Source organism: Rattus norvegicus, chromosome 1, assembly GCF_021556685.1.
Source record: "Rattus norvegicus strain SHRSP/BbbUtx chromosome 1, alternate assembly SHRSP_T2T, whole genome shotgun sequence".
In the NCBI taxonomy this organism is placed as follows: Eukaryota; Metazoa; Chordata; class Mammalia; order Rodentia; family Muridae; genus Rattus; species Rattus norvegicus.
The window spans coordinates 204,967,501-204,985,000 of record NC_141534.1 but is presented as its reverse complement, the minus strand read 5'-3'; the positions used below and the strand labels follow the sequence as shown (position 1 = coordinate 204,985,000).

General features: G+C 46.2%; 1 protein-coding gene across 15 annotated transcripts in view; it reads left to right on the top strand.

Annotated features, from left to right (window-relative positions):
- The window catches only part of Ebf3 (EBF transcription factor 3), a 117,921-nt gene that overhangs the window by 64,425 nt on the left and 35,996 nt on the right, over positions 1-17,500 (top strand). For 8 of the 15 annotated variants that reach the window (XM_087573073.1, XM_087573027.1, XM_087573108.1 and 5 more), the window contains 2 exon segments: positions 12,650-12,731; positions 16,300-16,444. In XM_087573073.1, coding sequence (XP_087429199.1) covers positions 12,650-12,731; positions 16,300-16,444 — 227 coding nt within the window. 15 annotated transcript variants of the gene reach the window in all.

The window sequence follows — 17,500 nt, the reverse complement described above, 5'->3', positions numbered from 1 at the left end:
TTCACTGGAGGAAGTGCGAATAGCTTATTCAGGGGCAGATTAATGCAAAAGAGCTGAGGGGGGACATAAATCTACAAGTAGTGACTTGTGCCATCATGTAGGTGTAATGATTACCAAAGTGGAATCAGGGCTCCGAGTATCAGCTTAACACAGAGAAAATTCGCTTGATGGGAGAGTATTAAAGTCGTGCAGTAATATATCCATACACTGTGACTAAATTTTATAGTTCATGAAGCATATTAGTATTACACTATATCCTGGTACATTCAAAAGGTGATTTCCATTTAGATGCTCATTTTTCATGAAGATAAATATGACATGAATCATAATTTCCCTGAAGTAAATATTACAAATAATAAAATACTCAGGCAAGCAAGTTGAGGGATGACAGTAATGTTTTCCATTTGTATGGTAAGTGGCGGACCTTGTGGCCTATCAAGTAACAAATTGAATGTTTAATCTTTCTCCATGCAGATTGAGGATGGCAAAGTAGCGGCGGCCTCACAACAAATTGAGAGTCCTCTGGTGGCTCGTGGAGTATCAGCTATTCTGCCTTTGGAGGCCAATAGAGGGTGTCAGCAGAGCTTTGTCAAAATACATCACAGGCATGAAGTTGTAAAATTGCAATTTACAACAAAAAGACTTTGGGATAACAGGCAAATCTTAGGCATGCTAAATACACGGCAAATATTTAGAGAAGCTTTGTAAGCAATATAAACATTGTTAGGGGAAGTTGCTTAGCATCCGGGGGGCATCCCAGAGGTAAAGAAAGAAATGTATCCTATCACACAGCAAATAGTCGATCCCAAATGATAAAAATATTCTTTATATGGTGGCTGATAGAGTTAAGCTAATTGGGTAGAGGTGGCTTAAAGCCATGCCCCAAAGCGGCTGGTGACTGGTTGGTGAGCATGTCACATTCTTAGCAGGGGTGCTCACAGTGACACCCACCTTTTATTGGTTTGTCCTCAAGGTTTAGGGTCCCTCTGGGACTGGGAGCTCTTAGTGCAGTGAGGTCTGGGGCTGGCAACAGAGCTGGTTTGCCAGCTGGGGTCTGGAGCTGGGGTCAGCTTGTGTTTCATCCAGTGGGTGGGTGATTTTCCTGTTAAGGGCCCTGTTGTATATTAATTTTAAGTTGTAATGCCTGTACCACAAGATGACCCAACTAGCATTTTGATTACGGATTTTATACATTAAAAAAATTTCATTATCTGAGTTCCTGGCGACCTCCCCGATTGGCTGGCTTGTCTGACCTGTAGCTGTGTCTCCATGTCAGGGACTCTGGCTTATGAGAATGTTTCCTGTATTTTTCTTCCCACTATGTGAACCATTAATAGTGCTTTTGACTCTGGGGTAAGTCAAGACTCTTTATAACCAAGATGAGTGAGTGTGTGTGTGTGTGTGTGTGTGTGTGTGTGTGTGTGTGTGTGTTGGGCACAGAGGTGGGGCACCTCAATGGATTTTTCTTGATCTCTGTAGGAGTCATTGAGCTATGTGCAGGGAAGGTGGGTAGGGCTGCCTTCTGCATCCCTGAGTTTTGGGAGAAGTTAAGAAATCCCATCTATTCTACTCTTTCAACAGCACATTCTCTAACTATCAGGGTTGCTTTCTTGAAGTCCTGTTAAGTTATGGGAGGGGATAGCCAGTTATTGAAAAGCGAATAGTTCATACCCATCTTCACTCACTGAAGTGTAATAGGAAGATGTGGATGGGTGCCACTCACTGGGCAGGTACTTCTGGTCACTTAGGTCACTTCCCCATTAGGGTTGGGGAGAGGAGACGGCAAAGGTCTTTGCAGGGAGAAGTAGATAGAGGCCCTGACAGAGCAGCTGTGCTCTGTAGTGAGGGCTGAGAGAGGTGATGAGATAGCCCTGCTCCAGAGGGGAGTCTGCCCCCTCTTACACACGTAGTGCAGGGGCCTGCCCTGGTGTCCATCTACAAAGGTATTCTCCTGCTCCCCAATGCAGAAGCCCTCTAGTGGGCATCAGTGGGACAGCACTTCTGCGTCATCAGCTCCAATCTTGTCCTGTGGACCTCATCTGAGCATGACAGCAGTGAGGTGGGGGAGCTAGCAGGTTTCATTGTGGGTCCCAATCCAGCCTTGTGAAGAGAGGAGATGCCTCTGTGATCAGGGGCCAGGGGTTTGACAGCAAGCAGAGGTGTGCCCTGTCTTTGCAGAAAACCAGACAGGGCCTCTCTGTGGGGGAAGTTGGTGTCCTTCCAGATTCTACCCTCTTGGAAAGCTGCCCTGGGAAGAGCAAACCTCCTCTCCAGGGGCTGCTGGAGGAGGCGGGGCCTTTCCCATCCACCTCTGCTGTCACTCTGTTGGCCTGCACGCTGCCATCTGTACAAAGCCACGATATTCTTTGCTCGCACTGGGGTTTTGATAATTCTCTACCTTTTTTTTTTTTTTGTAATTGCAGAATCATAAAATATTTTAATTTCAAGGTTAGCAATTTTCTCTTGCATACTTAATTTATAATTAGCTGGTTTATAAACCTGTTCTGCGCATATAATTTTACTGTTGCCAAATGTTCTTCATGAATAATTAAGGGAAAATCCCTATTTATCAAATTATTAATATACCTAATAGCCTTGTTTTCATAAACAATGCATCGGAGTTGGATTTAAAGAAAACCTTCTCAGAGGGATCTTGTGTTGGGTTCCCACCGTGGCAGGCAGGCCTGTACTGGGACTCGCACAGAGGGGCACTTGTACTGGGCTGATGTCACGGCCTGGCCTTTTTTCCCCACAAAAGCGCAGGTATCAGTAGCTGGACAAACACAATGGCTATTCAGCAGTGGGCCTGGGCCTCGGTGGCCACAAACAATGTTGTTGTTTGTTCTAGCAACTCAGCAGGAGTACATTCGGAGGGAACCTAACAGATGAAACCATTCTTTCAGGGCTCGGTAACTCCTCCTATTCGTCCCTACTTCTGTACCCACTTTCAAAATGCAGGCGGTAGCTTTTGCCTGTGGCTTGGTTATATGGATATGGAAGAAGTGGTCTTGGCTCCTTAGTCAGTGGACCCTGCTCGTGTACGGTTCAGGCCTTGAACACTCAGGAAGAGCTAAAGCACATGGTTCTGGTGGAAAGGAAGGTGAGGACCATGCGAAAGCATATGGTGTTTGTACTTAGCATTTCTAAGCTCTCAGAGATACTCACTGGGGTACATCACTGATCTTCCTCTCTGCCCCTGAGCTCAGATCAGTTCTGTAGATGGAGAGGTCCCAGCCTACACCTGCCAGTAGTTTGAGTAGTTGAAACAATGAAGTACTCTGGGTGCCGATTCAGAAATCCCTTTAAGCCAAACTTATGAAATGTACCACTAGAGTGTCTACATTATGCGTTGGGCCAGCGCCTCCCTGCCATGTGTCTTGGGGACTGAGTGCCTATCTGGAGCATGGAGTGGGCATGCCGGCAGGCTAGCCTGTTTCCTGTTTGCTTATTACCATTCTCCAGGTTTATAGTCAACACTCTGAAAGGAGATAAGGCCTGGGCTTCTCTCTCCTTAGGGCTGGCGTGTGTGAGCCCACTCGCCATGTGTGACTCCATGTGTATGATTCATTCCGGAGCAGTTTTAGTCCTCATAAAATATTCATTTTGGTTGTGCAGGGCCCTGTAATTGCCATCTCTCACCCTGAATTATTTATACCTTGCACAGACTGACAAAGCTTTGCCATGCGGCCCTGGATGAATCAGAAACACGGGTCTTTGCTGCCAACTGCATTATAGTTTCACAAAATATGGCCCCAACGTCATTCCGGGCTGCCTCATCTCTAAATCCAGCTTTTCTTGATTTGACATTTTCTTTACTCCTCCATTGTCTTAGTCAGGCAGAAAGGCCTCCTCTTAACTCTAAGCAGCAACCTTCTTGCTTGCATTATAGCCGCTGTGCTCCAGAGAACTAATGCGTCTTTATTGCCCTTACTTTTTTATGCTCAGTAACAAGACAGCGCCCAGGCTCGCTTTAGAGCCATATATTATACATTAGCGATAAAATGATGCAAATAGTCCTGAAGACTCTTCAAACAGATAGTGGAGATCAGCCTGGATCAAGCTGCTTGTCAAAGAAACAGAAAATAAAATGTGACGTGGGAAGTTGGACCCAGTGCTATGCTTCCCAGCTGTGGGCTGAGGCAAGCCCAGGACGGAGGTCCCAGATGGGACTGTGACTTGTATGAGCTTCTTTGTCAGCACCCTAAATGCATCTATTCACCGGCCACCTCTTCTCCAGCCTGGCTCACCCTGCCATCTCCACATTGTAGCCACATCTTGCCTGGTGTGCCCCTGTGTTTTTGCAGTCTGCTCTCGGGATTCCTTCTTTGGCAGGGGATAAGACTGTGCATTCTGTCTGTTGTCTGTCTGTCTGTCTGTGCCTGCCTGCCTGCCTGCCTGCCTTTCTGCTTTTCCTGCCACTCACCTGCATGAGAGGAAGTCTTGGGAACAATGTCAGGATGATGCACAAAGATTTAGGGGACCCGTATCAGTGAGGATCTGACACCGCTGGATGTAGTCCATCTCATCCACAACCCCAGGAAACTAGGAAAGGGACCCCATCAGCTCGGGGCATGCTTGGATCTCGTTTCCGAGCAGACAATGACAACCTACAAAGATTCCAGCGAAACATTTCCACATACTGCACAAGTGCTGAAGAGATAATACGTGAGACTCCGACCAGGAACTGCGTGGTAGCGTGGGGAGGCGAGCAGGGTTTATCACGATTTTAACACCTTGGTCCTTCCTGAGCCCCAGAATGGAATTAATTTATGGCTCCTGGCTCATCAACAAAGGGAGGTGAAGAGAGCGGGCTCAGTGCTGTTCCGAGTAATGGATGCCCTGTACACACATCTCTCTTGTATATGTTGACACGCAGGAGTAATGAAGTTAAGGCTTTGCGCACATGTGCCCCTCATTAAGCTGCATTACCTGCATTAAAACTAATAATTGCCACTCAGAGCTGTGCTCCCATTAATCATTTATAATGTTTTAATAAGTTTTTAATCAGGACCTAAAAGGCTAGAGAGCCAGCATAGGCAGGTTCGACACTGACATCTTCCATGCATGCACAGGCTTGATTTAAAATGTGATTTTTTTTTATTAATAATTCAGCCTACAAAGAGGATAGTTCTTAATTAAGCAAGCTGGTATGGATGGAGGGAAATAAATGTGCATCAAGCAGGAAAAGATGAACAAGATCTTTTTTAAGGTTGGGAAAAAATAAAACAAACAACAACAAACCCAAACCCAGCCTCATACCAGCTTCAGAAATAAGCTTACAGGGCAGCAGGAACCAGGACAGACAGACAAGGGTGGCCTTGATTCAAGGTCCTCCTAACACACCCATGGATGGTAGAGCGAGGCCCGAAGCCCCAAGCAGGGCCGTCTAATCTCTGTTCAACCTGTAAAATCTCCCCTGGAGCTGGCAACAAGTCAGGGGGTGTATCTGATGTGAGCCAAGTGATGCTGGCATTTTTCTTAAATAAGGAGCTTCGTGATCAGAGCTGGCAAATAGAGCAGTGTCCAGAGGGAGAGAAGAAGCTGTTTTAATGAGCCCACAGCGCAAGACAAAATACAGACTGATTGACAGGGCTAGTGATCTGCTGGGGAAATAATGTCAATGCGCTTTGCCCATTAGAAATAGAGAAATAGGTAAAGGGGGAATGGGAGATAGGCACTTGAAACAAGAGCCCCTCTGTAAATATACTGCACTTCACGTTTCTTTTGTGTTCTGCAGTTGACTTCTTTTAAACAGATAACCTTATCAAAACTATCACAAAATATCAGGGACTGTTAGAGAAAACACCAACTAGAATGTTGACAGCCAGCCGAGGAGGGCACGGACAAAGCCTGGAAGTCTGGGAACATTCGCTTTTAGAGTGTTGCCTGGGTTGTACTTATCTGAACACATTAAAACCACCCGGAAAAGTTTAATGCAAGTCTTACAGATTCCTCTGCACCGAGCACATGGCTTAGATCTGCCGTGGAAGTGGGTATCGAGCTGGCCGGCAAAACCATTAAATCCCATCAGATCTCTTTGGCATCATTTTAATGAGAATCATCGCAAAGTACAAGATCACAGTATCTGTAAGTGCCTCTTGACAGCTGCGCTTGAAATTGTGATGAACGGAAAAACCATTATAGCAGAAATTTAGCGATAAGACTCTTTGGAGGGATGATGGGGCCTGGTCTGGCTGTAGAGCGCGAAGGGTTAATTTTCTAAACCTAATAATGTTCGATAGTGAGGTATTTGTCAGGAGATAAAGAAGTGATAGAATCTGGGAAGTGGGTCCCTTGGCGATTGTAGTACAAATATTGTTAATGCGGTGTGGTTACTACAGCGAAGGGAAGTAAAATAGCTTGAGTCCACCAGAGACGGGCTCTGCTACACCAGAGCCAGAATCCCCAGACAAAGGCCAGTAATTGTTGAACTGCAAGTCAAGCCATGGATATCCCCAATTCTCTTCCATCTGCATTTACATAGGGGAGCGTGCTTGCTGGAGGAAGGGAGAGCACATCCTGTGGGCTCCAGGTCTTCCCAGGCAGGCAGTCAGGCCACCTTGACCTCTTGCATGGAAACTCAGGGAGGGGGGTCCCCCAACAAAGCATATATGTCAGCACTGTAAAACTCAGTGCTGTCACCCTCTGGCCCCTTCCTGATGACGTCACGGAGGCGCTACACGTCTGTGAGACCCATAACTTGAAATGTACAAGAATTTAATAAGTCTGGTGTTAAGGCAATTTGTCATGGCATATTTGAAGAATAAATCAGACTAATGGAGCAGAATTTTCCTCCCGTATGGCATTAAAGAACATGAGCCCAGTCATCGTTAATGGCAGGAGTGAGAGAAAAAAGGAGGCCTGACATTAAGACCCTCGCATTTTGGAAATCCGATACGTATTGACCTGTGTACTATCTCAGTGCACAGATCTGATGTCAGCAGAATGTAGTCGTGTATAGGAACTGCTCATTACAGGTTTTGTGAGGGAGGCACATTGTCTCTGAAGCGCCTGGACCCGATCGGCTAGAATTGCTCAGTAGTCAATACTCCAGCGACTGATGGCCCGGCGTGCACACACCACAGCTGCGACCACTGCTTTCAGGGACTTGCCAGCAATTAGCAGGAACCTCAAGGATCACTCGGCCACTCTCTTATCAGTCAGGGGAAAGTCTCTTACAGGCTCTATCTTTTCATTTGACTCTTTAACTATTTCATTTCAATAGCAGGTGAGGGTCACAGCCGTCCCTATCTAAGAGCTCTTGGACCGCCCCTCTCCTGCTTGTTCTCCTTTGGGGTGCGAACTTGTGAAGCGAAATTGACTTAAGCACAGCATTGACCATTTGAGAAGTAAACAGCTCAGAAGCACTTGGCACACTCACGAGGTTGCAGGAACAGAGCTTCTCTCTAGCTCAGGAAGCTTTCTTCACCCTCAGAGGAAACTTTGTAAACCTGAAGCAGTTGTTCCTCATCCTCCCCACCCCAGCACCCGGCACCACCGTGTCTGCCGCCTTGAGTTTTCTGGTGGGTTGTCAAGACTGTTTTGTCCTCACTCAGACTATGAATTAAAAGAGTAGTAACTTCAGTTGTGGGGACCTATTTGCAGCTGCTTGGGTGTGTCCCTGCCTGAAGCCCACAGTGTCCTCACATCCTGACTTGTGCAGGACTGCTTTGGGATTTTGGCTGATGGACTGGAGCCCTACCCAGCATCACCTGAGTGCATTGCTCATTAAAGCTCAGGCCTACAGCTCAGAGCGAGCCACTCAGCCCCATCAAAAAGCACCCATATTTTTCTGTCAGGCCTCCAGTTTCCCAGGCTGCACATGTCTGTAGGCTAGGAGAAGGTCATGTCTCTAGAGACAGGCTGGAACCAGGTGCAGAAGGGATCCTGGAGAAGCCAGAACTCTTTCCTTGGCACTCTGCTGCTTAACTTTCCAGAGGCCAGGGCACTTTGGGGACGCTTAGCTCGAGCACGTGTCTTTCATGAGGACATTCAGGGTTAGGGCATCCAGTGTTCTGCAGCTCACTCACATCTTCAAACTCTGGCAAAACTAAACTCTGGAACAGTCCGTTCCTTGAGAACTAAAAGCCAACTAAATGAAAGTCCCTGTCGAGCAGCACTGTATCGCTTCAGAGGACCTTCACCCTTCAAATAAGCTGTAACTACAGGTGCTTGAGGGTGTTTGAAGAGCCTCTGAGGGAGACTTCTTCCAAGTTCCCCTGTCCTCCCCAGTCACAAGGGTACACCCTCAGAGCCTGCCACATTTCTACAGAATGGATCTATTTTTCCTTTGACCAGAGGGAAAGAAATCATTACTGCATGATTAGTGGCTTCGGTTAGGTAAAAACATCAGTGTCAGGGAGGGAGGGAGGTGAGTGGTATTAATTACCTAACCCTTGCTGGCAGGCTGATTTTATCAGTGACTTGGCCACTGGTAGCTCTGCTCTTGATGGACGTGGGTGAGTTCGGAGCCGCCTGGAAACATGAAGGAAGGGCTGGTGTCAGATGAGAGGCATCTCATCAGCTTTTCTCTGACAAACCAAATTCATTCCTTATGTAATTGATAACGGCCTTGGCCAATTATTTCCCACATTACAATACACAGAGGCCCCCTTTACAGGTTTTGCAGGGCTGTAATTAGCTATGCTAATATCCCCTTTATTGGCCCTAATATTGCTCAACACCTTTTGCCATCCCGGAGCCCACTAGAGCCCCATGGCCTGTCAGGACTGCTGATTATTGAGAAGGATAGCTTTAATCAAACATAATTGCAGTTAATTTTTCTCTCCTGCTCTCTGTTGCCAGCGTCTAATGCCACGGACTCCTTGATATTCCATTAAATTACAATTAAACAGCCTCCTTTGTCTCTGATTGTCCTGAACACCACCACAAAGTTCTGTAGCCGTTTAAAGGAGAGCTGTTTGGTCCTAATTGCCTGCTAGCTCACAAAGGGCCAATTTACACAATACCCATGTAGAATTTAAACAGTTCATAATGTAATGGATATTACACAGGAGCCTAACACTACAATTAAAATGATTTTCATCAGATAGAGAAGCTTCGGTTAATCAGCTCCATAAAAGTAAATATAAATGAACTAACTCATAGCTTAAACACACAGAGATGGAGCCGACTTTGAAATTAGTTGCTGTGGTAGGGGCTCTGCTCACCCCTTAGCCTGGGGTCCCCACATTGGGCTCTGGAGGAAATGGTGGGTCCCATTCCTTCTAGCTTTGTTCTTCTGCCACCCAGTATTAATGCTGACACTGGAGTTGTTTGTTGGGTCTCTGACACAACAGCCTCAGAGCAAAACTCTGAGCACTCTTCATTGGGTGCCGTGGGCCACACCCTTCCTTGGCAGGAGGACAAGTACCCTATCAGGAGAGGATTTCCAACTTAAACTATTGGGCTATTGGGCTAGTCCTGCTGTCCTTCCCCGCAAAGGCTTTGCTGTGTTCTCATGGTCCCAGCCCGCCATCATGAGGGTCTTAGGCATTAGAAGAGTGAGCCAGCTCTTCCAAGAATGAATGAGAATAGCATCCTGGCGTCTTCCCTCATCTGTGAACACTGAAGAAAATCTATTTCTACAGTGATGGCATCTTACTTTCTGCCTGAGAACTTTCTGGAATTTTTCATAATGTTTCCAAATGCAATATTCCTGGGGATAGCTTGGCACAGAGCCGTTTGTTTTTAGCCACTGTCTTCCCCTCTGCCTGTAAGAAACAAGTAAATAAAGCCCATATTTCAAGCTTGATTTACCCTGGTACCCATTGTGAAAGATGATGCGTCTTTAGGGAAATAAAGACGGGGTCAGGGAATTAGTGCGCATAACGGTCATTTTGACGTTGGGCCAGCAGATGCCAGGGAAAACACACTGTACACAATTAGGCATAATGTACTAATGACAGGTTAGAATTTTTATCGCCTCTTTGCGATTGAGCAGCAAATCCACGTTTAGCAATAATAAAGAGTTTATTGGCGCTAAAGCCAAAGATTTCCTGACATAGGGAGGATTTTTCCTTTCATAACAGGAGTATTAAATCCTTTGTGTACCAGACTCTGGAACTGAGATATGTAAAGTGGTTGTCAGATTTTTCTTAGGAAACAGCCAATTAAAGGGTAACTGAGTAAAGGATGTGGGAATCGCCATTGGACTTCATGCGTGGGCATTCGGTTTCTGACCCCTTTCCCAAACATGGCGACAGCACACCTCACGGAACACATCCACTCCCACGCAACAGTGCGCAGTGTCAGCAGGCTTGCCTTGGCCGGGCTCCGTTTCCTACCTATGAATCCTTAATTGCATCCTAGAATTAAACAGCAGCAAAACCAGGGTTAAAATAAGCACCTTTTGTGTTTGGAGGTTTCCCTCTGGCCTGGCAAGGAAGAACCGGCTTGTGGTGTACTGGCTTGTGGTACACTTTGTGTCACTGGAGCCTGGGAGCTTGGTAAGGATCCCGTTCTGCATAGGAGTTGTTCCCAGTAGATCTTTCTTCTGTACCCATGGCCACCGCTGTTACACGCTCTGCATAGAAACAGAGCTGTGATTGCCACCAGCAAGAGAGAGAACAAGCATGAACATGTGTGTATGATGTCTGTGCCCACTTCTGCTCCCACCTGCCCCCTGCAGTGCTCAGTGTGTTTGTGGTATCCGGCACCCAGTTTTGCACTTGTGATCTGTAAACTGATGCTACTTAAACTCCAGAATGCCCAAAGATGCTTAGGATATCTTTAAAATCCACTCTGCTGCCTTGGAGGTAAGAGAGCCAAGCCGGCTAAACAGACATTAAGGAATTTAGAGCAACCTCTCCAGGAGAGGGAGAAATCTTTCATTTTACAAAAAAGCCGGGACACCAGCTCCGTGCAGGTACCTTTGCGGATGAGCAGCTTCTCGGCCGGCGCCTGCTCAAAAAGATTAGCCGGGTGGTAATGTGGGGCATAATTGCACCGTGTGGCTGTCCCTGAAGTGAAAACCTAATTGCCTGACAGGACGGTAACTTTGTGGCGCCCTCACCTTGTTAGGCCCTTTCTGATGCAGTTCAAATGCAGTGTGGCCGCAGGTGCGCCTAATTTACCTCGCTGCAGAACGTGTGGAGTTTAATTGCACAGTGGTTGTTAGGAAAAATTGGTGGGTGGAATATCAAGTGACTTGCTGTAGCTGATGGCAGATGGTGTTAAGAGGCATTGTGAGCTAAGTGTATAGGTGAGCTGAGTTAATAAAAGATGTAAATTCTGGTCCGAAGTAGCGAGGACTCGTGGTATGTAAGAAAATTTAATTGAATGGCCACCATTCTTAGCCTCATCAAAGGGATTCTTTCTGCCCTCCTTGGGTCCTCCAGGATGCGTTGGGAAGAGAAATGAGTCTTAGCCTGTGGAGTCTCTTATTTTCTCATATTGTAATTGCTAACGAAGAACTCTGACCATGAAAGACCGAATTCAAGGAAACTTTATGAAATACCATAAATCATCAATCAACTTCTAAACAAGACAGGTGACATTCAGGGACAAAACAGAGTAGGTATTCTTTGCAGCTTTGCCGCACAGGCTCTTAGCCACGGTGGCGATGGGCTAGCAGGGGTCTACCTTCTGCTCACTCTTTGCGAATGGAGATGGAGATGGTGCAGGGATAAGGTCCGTGAGCGGGTGTCTCACAGCCCGGTTGCCCCGTGCTCACCTGTTCATACTAAGATAGCAGCACATCTGTTTGTCACTGTGCAGGGACAGGGAAGACAGGATGATTATATTTTCGTCAAAGCCTTGCAACACACTGCTGGGACTCCTGAATCTTTCTGTTGCATACAATGCCAGGTCTGGTGGGAAGCAAAGCGTGTTTCCAGGCTTGGTCTCTTCCTTCTCACTAGGGCTGGGGCCTGTTGCTCCTGTGCTCAGTTTCAGCAAGAAACAAAACCCACCAGCTAGTCCCTTAAAAACACATAGAGACCATCATAGAAATAAATCATGGTAGTTCCACACTCCATTCCCTTCTGGAAGGTTAGGCCTATTGAAACCATTTTTCTTTTTCTTTTTTTAAATTAAATTTATTCCTTGACTATTTTATACCTGTATATACTTCATACTGATTGCTTTCACACTCCACTGTAACTTTAAAATTTTGTCTTTGATAGTGTATTTGCTTTGCCAAGATAAACTCTGGAAACTGCGATTACCAGAGGTAGCACACTCGATAGAGTTTCGACTTTGATTTTCTTTTTCATAAATTCACTGTAGGATACCTTTATGCTAAAAGTCAATGGTTACTTATTGAGACGTTCAAACTTTACTAGACATTCTGCATCTTTATTGTCTAGTGATCCTGTCTGGGGCAGGTGCCTTTCTAAAAGCTAATAGTTCTGCAAAGATCCTTGCAGGAAGAGGTCCTTTGGAAAGACACAGTTGTTATAAATCTTGGGACTCTGTTGTGTCATACAGCTGTGCTAGTCACCCTTACATCGGAGGCCAGGAGCATCCCTGACCAGCCTGCATCTGCACTCAGCATCCATCCCTGTTACACGACAGCCAGCATAGTTATGGAGTCTACCATTATTCCTTACAAGGGTCGTCGTTGTCGTCGTCGTCGTCGTCGTCGTCGTCGTCGTCGTCGTGTCTTCTGTGGGCTAACCCTAACTATCCATTCTTTGTGTTTTTGCAGATTCTTTCTAAAGTTCTTCCTCAAGTGCAATCAGAACTGCTTGAAGAATGCGGGCAACCCTCGGGACATGCGGAGGTTCCAGGTATGCGTCCCTTCGAGGTGCCAGCCCCACTTGCCTGTCCTGCCAAGTTTTCAGAGTTCTCAATTTTTCAGAAAGCTCTTCAGTTCCCCAAGGCTAGCAACACACTGAACTTGAATTTTTTTGGATAAAAATAGGCAGATAATGGGCTGGAAAGATGGCTCAGTGGTTAAGAATGCTTACTGCTCTTGCGGTGGTCCCGGGCTCAGTTCACAGCACACACATTGAGGCTCACAACCACCTATAACTCTAGTTCCAGGGACGTGACACTTCTTCTGTCCTCTAAGGGCACCTGCACTCATATGGTGCATTTACTATACTCAGGCACATACACGTGCACATAAAATTAAATGAATAATTTAGAAACAGACAGGTGAAATACATTTTAAAATGACCTTGTGTTTTCAGCATGTCAGATATGTGAGTCTGTGCAGGGACAGGGAAGATGAGAGGGTCATATCTCCACAGCCGCCTGACATCAGCCCAGAAAACTTGGCTGGACTGAAGATGCACATTTTAGGGATAAGATGACTGGTTGATTGACTGTCACTGTGTATGAGGGTAGTGAGTGGGAAGAGGACCACAATGCAAACCCTCCAGTGTGATTGGCGTCTAGAGCCTCCTGATAAAGGGTCTGGATCCGCTTAACACAGGCCCCTGCAAATTCCCCTAGACTCCAAGGTCCCAAGGTGTCTGAAAGTCCAGTCACTACTAGTCTGTTCTGGATCTAGGCTAGCACATGCACCTTTGCAATGAGGATTTGGTCTGTAAAGGGAGGGGTGTTTGTTGGCTTCAAGGACCAGCTATGACAGCATCTATATTTTTCTTGTCTCTGTGGATGATCAGAAGGCTCTGTCAGGGTCATGGGCCCTCTCAGTATGAGATAGGCTGTTTTGCTGATTTTCATTGTAAAATCAGAAGAACTAAGTCCAGAATGAAAACGAGTCCTAGATTAGCTATGTTACCGAGGGAGTCCTATCTGAGGTGTCAAGTGTGTTGGTCAAGTAGCTCACAGTGTTGGTAGGGTTCTGTGTGTAATTCAGGCCTTCAGGGGGGTGTGTGACATCCATCTTTCTGCCTTCACGTGTCTTTAGGGAAGCAGGCCCTTAGTTCACCCATACTGGCTTTCATGGCTGATCCTGGCATCTCTTGTAAACTACTGGGCCAGGTTCTTTAAAAAAACAAACGCAACAACACAGGAGATCACAAGGCATGGGCACAATTGGTCCAAGTAGACAGAGGAGGTGACATCAGACTGAGTAGCAGGGTTCCCTTTGTCTCACCAATGATGGAACACAGCATCCATCACTGTGCATTGTGAGACCATAGTGACCCCAGTCACTTTAATCTCCCTGCCTCTCGGAAGGTTTACCTGGACTTCTGGCACATCATGGCGTGCGGGATACTTGCAGTGGTGCCACAGTCCTCGTGTCTTCCTATGGGCACACTGCAGGGTTGTCCCATGCCTGACAATGAGTGCAGTGTGTCTGTCTTTTCTGTTTTCCCCAGGGACTGTTTTCTGTAGAGATGGCAGGGAAGAGACAGTGTCTCTAAACATTTTTTTGCCTTTTCCTATCTTTTTAAAAATATATCCTGGTTAAGTCTGTGCCTCAATACTGGCAGGTCTCTGTACCGTACTCAGGTGATGTGTTCCCAGAAGTTCTCTTAACACTCAGGCCAGGGTATACAGGTGGACCCCGGGGGGATTCTTGGCAAACAAGAACGGCCCCTGGATTCTATAGGCAGAGATGACTGGGCCATAGGTGACTCCACAGTGGTGCCAGGGCACCTAGTGCAATGCCAGATCTTCAGGTCAGAGCATGGTTAACCCTGAAGCTGGAGTGGGTATTACGGCTGTACTGACCACATTTTCCGTTCTGTCAGTCCTATGTTACTGAGACCTTGTTATCAAGGCAGACAGAAGAGGGACAGAATTCAGGGGCAGTGCCACTGGTGGCCGAGGGCATGTATAGTATCATGCTCCTGCACCATGGTCTTACAGGGCTTGAGGTCTTAAAAGGCAGTTCTTTTTCACACATGTCCTTATATAGGCTTGTAGCTTTGAGTTCTCTTTTACACATAACATACTTTTTAATTGTTTACTTGTTGGTATGTGTTTCTTTGAGATAGAGTCTGGTTGTGTAGCCCAGGCTGCCCCTGAACTTACTATTTTCCTGTTTTAGCCTATGTGCTAGGATTATACATGTATACCACTATGCCTGGAAAGACCACTTATTTGTCTTTCATCAGTTAAAAAAAATCAATTTACTTTATTTGTTTTATTAATAGGCTTTTTCTCAGTGCAATTTCAGGTTTATAAAAGGGCCTTGCTGTGGTTTTGAGAGCTCCTGATGCCCTGGCTCTCCTTGCCCTGTCATAAGCATATTTGGTGCAATGTATTCTTATATCTGAAGGCCACCTGCCGATGGTTACTACTCAACTGAGGCTTGTGGTAGCTTTGCTAGCATTGGCCTGTCACCTTCAATTTATCTGGCAGTCTTCACTCTCCCCTCCCCTGACCATTGCTCTCAAGAGGAGCTGGCCCCAGGACCTGGCCAGGTGGGGCTCTAGGGGTGCTCCGGCATCTTTTATGTCAAATCCAGGCTCAAGTTCCACATTAAATATAGGCTTAGATTTTTGGTTTTCCAGGTCCTCTGACCCAGCCTTTTTAGAAACATGGCAGCCAGACTGCCTTTTGCTGTTGCTTGGGTCTGTGAAGTGTGCCATTTCTGAGATGCTTGCTGTGAGTTCACTGGGAAGAAAACAGTTGGTACCAGCGAGGTGGTCTCTCTGTATGGTGGCTTCATTTTCTCCTCTCATGAGGCAGCCAGCAAGCCTGCCCTCTCTCCCTTGGACATGCTCTGAGCCTCCCATGGGCCCTTGTCACCCTTCCTTATGAGCTTGAGAAAGGATCCTTTTCCTGCATTGAAAAACATGCCCCACAATTCAAATTTAGTTTTTTTTTCAGGTACTAAGAATTTCCTTCTCAGATATTAAACGTAATTGTACAGTTGACCCAGGGATCATCTGCTGCTAAAATGGGAATATCGAGAACCCTAATTTTATGAAACTTTTTTTTTGGGGGGGGATAACTGAATCCTCCCTCTTATGTCTTCAAGAGAGGCTAGTCTCAAGTGAACTAATTTAAATTAGATAAACTATCTAATCAATATGTGAGCAGATCAATCAAAACAGAGGTTTTCAAATGAGTGGCTAGAGGGGTATTTCGGAAGCTAATGGCTAGAAGAATATTTCTCTGAATTGAATCCACTTGTTAGCATAATAAGAGATTAAACCCTAATTAGCGGAGCAGAGCCTTTTTTTTTTTGAAAAGAAGCAATCTTGAGTCAAAACAAAACAAAACAAACCACCCCCATTAGCCAAAAAAAAAAAAAAAAAAAAAAAAAAAAAAGAAGCTGTGAATGCACTCCAGTCAGTGGAGAGTTTCCAGAACAAGTGAAGTCTGTGCAGTGCAGCCTCTGAGCTGGCTTCTATCTCGCTCACACGGCTGCAGTGCCCACCCTGGCTTTCCCGTGCCAACTCCATTTTCAAATTCACTTCGTTTTCACAGGTCGTTGTATCGACAACCGTCAACGTGGACGGCCACGTGCTGGCCGTGTCTGACAACATGTTTGTGCACAACAATTCCAAACACGGGAGGCGGGCCCGCCGCCTAGACCCGTCAGAAGGTACGGCCCCTTCTTATCTGGAAAATGGTAGGCACATGCTTCATGTATTTTTTTTTAATTTGCAATGCTTCTTTTTTCCTTTGTACCATCCTTTATGTTAATTCCCGTGGAGTTGCTCTCACCAGGCAGGCTAGACCACCTCAGCCCCATGGGGCAGACCTAGCTCCCCTCAGGTGGAGGGGCCAGGCCTTGCCAGTTTCCTCCTCCTCCCTTACTGTCTGCTTGGTCCTCACACCCACCTCACCTGCCCTGGACTTCATGTTATTGGTTTGTCTCTCAGCTTTCTTTTACTCACAGTTTCCATTGGTTTGGTTTCATTTGGCTCAAACTCCCATCCAGAAACTCACCCCAAACTCTCTGTGCTTGCTTCCGGGGCTGTTTACTTCCTGTCCCATCTAGGCCAGAGGGGGACTGTGTGGATCATTTCCTATCCTTGGTGGGAGTCCCTCATACATACATGTGTGCTTCTGTGCACACTCATGTGAAAGACGGGGGATGGAGAGTGAGAGAAAAAAGTCAAAAGACAAGAGAGCATAAAATGAGTCTTTTAAAAAGCATCTCTGTGTGACCGACTCTTTGTTTTCCTTGTTGAGAGAACTTCAGCGAGACAAGTAGACAGAATTGAGAAACACTCCTGTATAAGCCCCCCAGCAGCGCCTTCTTTCTGCTTGCTCAGAACTCGTCCTGTACGAGAGCCACTTCCTCTGTTAAACATCTTAGCAACCACGAGACCTTGATCAGGATGAGTTACTGAGAAGGCAACCTGAAGGTTTCTATTAAGAGACATGCAAACAAAACAACAGGAAACTAAAATGGGTTTGAGATAGCTCCTTCTTCCTGAGGTGATGAATTCAAGAGCTACACATGAGGGAGACAGATGCAGGGAAACGAAGGGGGTGTGTGCGGGTTATCCGAGTGAAGGATGACGCCGACACAAAGAGTGGAAGACAATTTATGAATCTACTGTGGTCCACAAAAATAAACTAATTTGTTTTTCTACATTAATGACTAAGGTATAGGAACAAAAATATAATAATTAAAGGTCGTCTTGAGCACCAGAGTCATTAGAGTCTGTGACGTATT